Source organism: Falco cherrug, chromosome 20, assembly GCF_023634085.1.
Source record: "Falco cherrug isolate bFalChe1 chromosome 20, bFalChe1.pri, whole genome shotgun sequence".
NCBI lineage: Eukaryota > Metazoa > Chordata > Aves > Falconiformes > Falconidae > Falco > Falco cherrug.
In genome coordinates this window covers 741,967-748,601 of record NC_073716.1, presented here as the reverse complement: position 1 = coordinate 748,601, position 6,635 = coordinate 741,967, and the positions used below count along the sequence as shown (strand labels likewise).

General features: G+C 66.3%; 1 protein-coding gene across 2 annotated transcripts; it reads left to right on the top strand.

Moving 5' to 3' along the window:
• On the top strand, positions 1-6,437 carry SLC25A39 (solute carrier family 25 member 39). 2 transcript variants are annotated; one of them, XM_055697697.1, is made up of 12 exons: positions 1-151; positions 2,235-2,343; positions 2,420-2,479; positions 3,132-3,176; positions 3,900-4,009; positions 4,128-4,195; positions 4,327-4,451; positions 4,623-4,796; positions 4,940-5,049; positions 5,213-5,294; positions 5,387-5,467; positions 5,552-6,437. In XM_055697697.1, exons 2-12 carry the CDS (start codon positions 2,247-2,249, stop codon positions 5,668-5,670), a joined length of 1,071 nt encoding a protein of 356 aa, XP_055553672.1. In that variant the 5' UTR covers positions 1-151; positions 2,235-2,246; the 3' UTR covers positions 5,671-6,437. The 2 variants fall into 2 exon arrangements, with proteins under 2 accessions (XP_055553672.1, XP_055553671.1); XM_055697696.1 differs by lacking the exon at positions 3,132-3,176 and having other exon boundaries at positions 26-151.
• The last annotated feature ends 198 nt before the right edge of the window (positions 6,438-6,635 follow it).

Genomic DNA, 6,635 nt, shown 5'->3' with positions numbered 1-6,635 from the left:
GGGCGGCCGGCCGGCGCGGGGCGGAAGTGGCGCGCGGGCCGGCGCGCGGCGGTGGGGCGCGGGGCGCCCATGGGGCTCCTTAAAGGCACCGCCGCCCGCCCCCCGCCCGCTGACGGCGGAGGGAAACGCTGCACGTGGCTGGAATGAGCAGGTGGGGCGGGGCCCCTCGGTGACCCCCCTCACCCTTCCCTCGTGACCCGGCACGCGCGGCCACTGCCTCAGTTTCTCCCTGGTACCGGGGGTCGTGCGGCTGTGCTGGGGGCGGCCGCGGGACCACCCGGGCTCCCGGCCTTGCTGGGAGGGCGCGGGGGGGGGGGCGGGGAGAGAGCGAAGCCTCGGGGGAGGGAGTGCAGCGCCTGGGGGGGGGCTGTAAACCTTGACGTGGGGCTGCAGCCCGCGGGGTGCACGCTGCAGGGGGGCTGCCCCCGCCCGGGGGGGGCCCGGGGCAGCTGGGGTGCCTGTGCGCCCGTCCCCCGGCCTGGGGAAGGGGCGGTTTGTCCCCCGGGCCGTCCGCGGGGGGGCCGCGGCCGGGCTGTCCCCAGCAGCGCTGGGAGCGGTCCCCGCCTGCTCGGGCGGCCCCGGGTCCTGCCCGGGCCGGGGCAACGCTGCGCCCAGCAGGATGAGGCCGCTGGTGCTGTTGGGGGACTTCCAGGAACGGCTGGGGGCGGGGGGGCAGCTTTGCAGCCCCCGGCTGGCGCAGCCCAGCTGCCGGGAAGCGCTGCGGCGGTCGGCCCGCAGGACCCCCATCGCGCTGCCCTGGCGGGGGGCTCCATATGCTGGGGGCCCCTCCCTGGTCCTTGCCTTTGTCACCTGGCCGCGGCTCTGCTGTCCCCTCCGCGCTGACCGTGGCAGCGCTGCACCCAGGCCCAGCGCTGGGGTCCGCGTCAGGGCTTTGGGGGCTTATTTTTTCCCGGGTGGAAAAGGCAGCAGCTCCCAGCTGAAGTGCCCTGGGGGTGCTCTGCTCCCCTGACAGCAGAGCGCTGTGCCCTGGCATGTATGAGCAGTGAGTTTTAAGCTGTTCAGGTGTTGCAGCGCTGTGAGCTGGAGGTTTCCCCCTGCTCGCATCGGATTTGACACGAAGGGATGGAGCCGAGGGACAGAGCTGGGGCTGGGGGCCAGCACCCTGCCTGTGGCACAGTTTTGCCAAAGCTGCGTGGTCCGCGGGGAGCATGCCAGGGCCGCTGTCCCGTGACAGGCACAGTGGGACCCCATGGGACCCACACCCACTCCACCAGCAGCACCCAGCTCTCCCAGTGGGGCTGGCGTGTGCAGCTCCAGAATAGACACGTCCCTGCTTGCAGCCTTGGGCACCTAACAAGTCCAAAGCCTGTAACTGAGAGACCGATGACTGCTCTGACCTTGCAAATTGCTGAGTCAGATGATGAAAGGTGGTTGGGGTTTTTTTGCTGCATTTCCTGGCTTAAAAAAAAAAAAGTTCCCAAAGCTGGAAGCCTGCCAGCCACGGCTCCATCCCAGCATGAGGACTGTCCCCAGGCTGCGGCGAGGGGGAGCAGCTGGTCCTGAGCATGCAGCCACGCTTGGGCTCACTTCTCTGCGTCCTGGTCCCCCTCCCGCAGGAAGGGTGCGATGCGCGCCGCTTCCCGAGGGCAGGGATGCTGGTCCCGGGCGCCACAGCCTTGCCAAGCCTTGGGAGGGGCAGCAGCAGCAGGCGGGGGAGGCATACAGCAGGTTTTGGATGCAAGAATCATTTTTGCGGTGCTTGTTGCAAGCTGGCCCCCCCTGTGTGAGGGGGGGAGGGGTGTCCCCCCCAGGTGTCCCTCCGTGGCTATACTGCCTTCTCGGCTGGGGCTGGGAGGGCCGTTGCAGCATGGCTGGTCTTTGGACTTTGTTCCTTCCTGTCCCTTAATTTTCCAACTGCAGGGAGGGGACGGTCCTCCCTCCCTAAGGACACAGAAGGCTGGCCTGGACCGTCCCCACCCCTCCAGCAAGGCTGGGCCCACTGCCAGTAGCGAGGCCGGGGAGGGTGTTATCAGGGCTGCACCGGACCCAGGAGCAGTCCCTGTCCCCCCCAGGGGGAGCACGATTACAGGGTGGGTGGGCCGCACCTGCCCTGTGCCATGCCGATAGCACAGCCAGAGGTGGGACATCTGTCCTTGCACCAGTGGACTGGGGATGCTGGGGGGGGCCTTCCTGAGGAGCCATCGCTCATCCCTGGGCAGGCCCCCCCCGGGAGCACCCCCAGCCTCGAGCATCCCCCTTGCCGTGTGTTGCAGGCTGACGGTGCCATGGCCGAGAAGACATCGCCGAGCCCCTGTGGGGGCATCACGCCGCTGCAGCAGATGCTGGCCTCGGGGACAGGGGCCATCCTCACCTCCCTCTTCGGTGAGGACCATGGGGAGTGGGTGGGTGCCAGGGGCTGGCACGGCGCAACGTGGCTAAAGGGATGGTGTCGTTTCAGTGACGCCACTGGATGTGGTGAAGATCCGGCTGCAGGCCCAGAGGACCCCCTTCGCCAAAGGTAACCCTGCTCAGGGCATGGCGGGGGTCTCCAGCCAGCCGCCCCCCCCGCCCCAGTCAGCCGGCGAGCAGCCCACGTGGGTGTCTCGGTTGGCAGAGCTGGTGTTGGGGATTTCTCAGCCTCTGAGCGTGGGGCCATCACGAGGTGGCAGGTTACCATGGGCCCCTCGTCCTGTCGGGCTCGGGGGGCCCTGCTGGGGGAGCTGGGCTGATGCTTGGCTCTGTCCTTCCCCCTTTGCCGCCCTGCGCCGACGCCAGTTGGGGTCAGTGCTGTGCCCACCAGCCCCCTGCCCGGCGGGGAGCGGGGTGGAAGGGCTCAGCCTGCTCCAGCTGCTCGCTCTCTTACCTGCTGCCTTTGTGCCTGTCTCTACACTGCTCCGCACGGCTTCCATGGAGCAGGAGAGACCCCATGGGCTCTGCCCCCCATCTGCCCCCCTCCCTGTGGGGTCAGCGGGCTGGGGCTGGTCCCAAGGGACTGGTTTAGTGACAATACAGACGGCTTGGGAAGTGGCTGTGGGGGCATCCGGCCCCCTCACCCATGGAGCTCTCCCACTGCCTGACCCAGAGCTGTGGCACACAGAGCTGTGCCCCAGCTCGGGGAGGTGGCACATCCCCTGTGTCATCACTCAGTGTGTCCCTGTTGTGTGTTTCAGCGTTGCCAGTGCGGTCTGTGCCCTGGGGCACTCAGCAGGCCACATGTGAGTACGCCCAGGGGCTCCGGGCAGCTCCTGCTGCCAGTGGCTTTGCTTTGGTCAAGCGCTTTGACCCTGGTTTGCTTCCCCACTGGTGGCAGCTTGGGGTCCTCTGGCTGAGAGAACATCCCTCTCTGGTGTGGGGGCCACGACTGTCCCCAGCCGCGGCCCTTTGGGGCTGCCTGTGCAATGTCCCCGCTGGGTCCTTGCCCGCGGGTCTGCTGGGGGTCTGTTGTGCAACAGGCCCGGCTGGCTGCAGCCCTGCTGTCCTTGCCCTGTCCTGTCACTCTGTTCTGTTGCTATGTCGAAGTCCCCTTGGGTCTCTGCTGCCCCGCTTGCTCCCTGCCCAGCATCCCTGTGCCTGGCCCAAGAGCACGGTGGAGGGGCTGTGCTGGCTCCCTGCGGTGGCATCCCCAACGTGCCAGGGCAGCAGAGCTGACGCAGGGTGAGGCATAAACCTCTCCTGCCACTGACAATGGCTCCTGCCGTGCCCCCATCCCTGCGGTGGGGCTGGATGCCCCCTGCCCTGTGGGGCTGGCCATGGTTAGACCCTTGCTGAAGAGTTATCCTTCTCCTGGCCGCCTTTGGGGCTGGTCTCCTCCAGGCTGAAGCATTAGGCTTTGGCTGTCTCCTGGAAGAAGTGATGGTTTTGGGGATCACCTGGGCTGGGCACAGGGCAGAGGGGAAGGGTCTCCTGCCTCACAGTGATGCTGTTGCCCCCTGCTCCAGGGAAGTGTTTTCTCTACTGCAATGGGCTCATGGACCATCTATATGTTTGCCAGAATGGCAACAGCTGCACCGCCTGGTACAAGACCCCCACTCACTTCACTGGCACGCTGGTAGGAGCTGCGGGCACAAGGCAGGGTGGGCAGGGGCCTCCCTGTCCCGGGGAGGGGGTGGGGGTGTTTGCCCGTCTCCCTCCTCTAACCCCTTTCCGTGGTGCTCTGCTCTCCCCAGGATGCCTTCGTGAAGATCACACGCTATGAGGGCATCAGGTCTCTGTGGAGCGGCTTGCCCCCCACCCTGTGAGTATGGACCCTGCCGGGGGTGGTCTGGGTGTGAACACCTGCCTGGGCACATGGGCATCTGAGCCCCGAGCCTCCTGCCAGCCCCCCAGGAGGGCACACATGCCCCTCACACCCCTCCTTCTTGGCAGGGTCATGGCTGTGCCAGCCACCGTCATTTATTTCACCACCTACGACCAGCTCCGAGACTACCTGCACGCTCAGACGGGAAGCCGGGGGCATCACATTCCCTTGTTGGCCGGGGCCCTCGCCAGGCGTGAGTACCCCTCCTCTCCAGGGGTCCCCCCCGCCCACCCATCTCCTTGCAGGAGAGTGTGGCTGGTTTCTCAGCTGTTGGTGCCCACATTCAGCGCCTGGCTCTCCTGGCACCTGCTCTGGGCCTCCGGGACGGCTGCTGGGGCTGGTGCCAATGTCCCCTCCCTTGCAGTAGGTGCTGTGACAGTCATCAGCCCCTTGGAGCTCATCCGCACCAAGATGCAGTCGCGGCAGCTCAGCTACCGGGAGCTTGGCGTCTGCATCCAGTCGGCCGTGGCTCAGGATGGCTGGCTGTCCCTCTGGAGGGGCTGGGGACCCACCGTGCTGCGTGATGTCCCTTTCTCAGGTATGGCTGCAGGGGGACCGGCTGAGCGGTGGCACTGGGAGAGGGGGGGACAAGCACGGGCCAAGGCACCCTGCTGGGGAGAGCAGAGGCTGGTGTGTCCGGGGTGCCTCACTGTAGTGCTGGTGTTTCTTGTTTCCTCCTAGCTCTCTACTGGTTTAACTACGAGCTGGTGAAGGAGTGGCTCTGCAGGCAGGCCTGTCTGGATGAGGCCACATTCATGATCAGCTTCGCATCCGGGGCCATATCCGGGACGGTGAGTTCGGGGCCCTGGGGTGTGCACCATGCTGGGGCTCCCTCGGGCGTAAGCAGGGGGGAGCAAGGGATGGGGCTGGGACGGCACCAGGAGGTGATGGCAGAGCTGGCGCTGGGCAGGACCAGCCAGGTCCCAGCTCAGCGCCCGGCTGCTGGCCCCGCAGGTGGCTGCGGTGCTGACGCTGCCCTTTGACGTGGTGAAGACCCAGCGGCAGATCGAGCTGGGAGACAGTGAGGTGCACCCAGGTGAGAAGCTGGGCTCCGGGCAGATGCCTGGGGGGAGCTATGACCCCTCAGTGGGACATGGGCATCCCCAGACCCTCACCCTCTCCCCGCAGTTGCAGCCTCCAAGCCTTCCTCCACCTGGCTGCTCATGCAGCGCATCCATGCAGAGTCTGGCACCCGGGGGCTGTTTGCAGGTAAGGATGTGTCCCCCCAGCCCTGGGATGGGGGTTTACTGGTACCCTGGTGTCACTGGGGAGCTGATGGGGTTGTCCTTGTAGGCTTCCTGCCCCGCGTTATTAAGGTGGCACCCGCCTGCGCCATAATGATCAGCACCTATGAATTTGGCAAGACCTTCTTCCAGAAGCTGAACCAGGAGCGGCGGCTGCGCACGTTGTGAGCCAGGGCGAGGGCAGGGCTGGATGTGGCCAGTGCCCCAGGGGGACAGTGCCACCCCTGCTCCCGGTGAGGCCTCCTGGGAGCAGCAAACCAGCTCGGCTGTGCAAAGCCCAAGTGCCTTTGTGCTGCGCTCTGCCTCCCCGCTGCCTGCACACAGAGGCAGGCCTGGCCCAGCTCCCCATCCCCAGCCACACTGGGGACATCTGTGCCTGCTGCTGTGACACTGGGGGGGACGTGGGCTCCCCTGTACTCACCACTTGAGCTGGACAGATGCTGCTGCTGGACTCACGGACACTCTGGCAAAGATGGGGCGCCCCAGGAGCTGCGGCAGGGCAGGAGGTGGGAGCTGGGGCTCTGGTGATGACCAAGCTCCCGGTGGCTTCTCTGCGTCCCTGCCTGGCCCCCAGCCCTGCGCTGGCCACGGGCCTGCCCCTGCTCGCTATCAGTCACGCACAGCATCCCCTTGCCAGTTCTGCATGGCATAGGGACAGGTCAGGGCCCTTTCCCTGCCTCTGGACCTCTCCTCCCACTTGGGGTGTCACAGTCCCCTGCCAGCCCCGGGGCTCAGACCCCATGTGGGGACAGACCTTGCTGCTGCTCTGGGGGGGCTGAGGTGCCCTGGTAGCCCCTGCTGGTGCCCGGTTCTGTCACCACAAGGGCCTGCCCCAGCGTTTGTGCCCGGTGTGGGTGCTACCCCAGCTCACTCTGGGGGGGGGTGGGGGGGGAATTTCTCTTATTTTCCTAAATAAACGAAAATATTGTCTCTTAGGGAGTGGAAAAAGAAATCCTTGCCCTGTGTGCTGGGACTATGGGAGGCATCCCCAGAGGCGACAGCTGCGTCCCTGCTGTGTGGGCACAGTACTGTCACCCACCAGATCCTTGCTGGGCTTTCGCTGGGGATAAGGAGCCCCCAGCCCCTGCTGCCCGCTGCCACAACCCACTGTTAATGGGGCAGGGGCTGCCCCA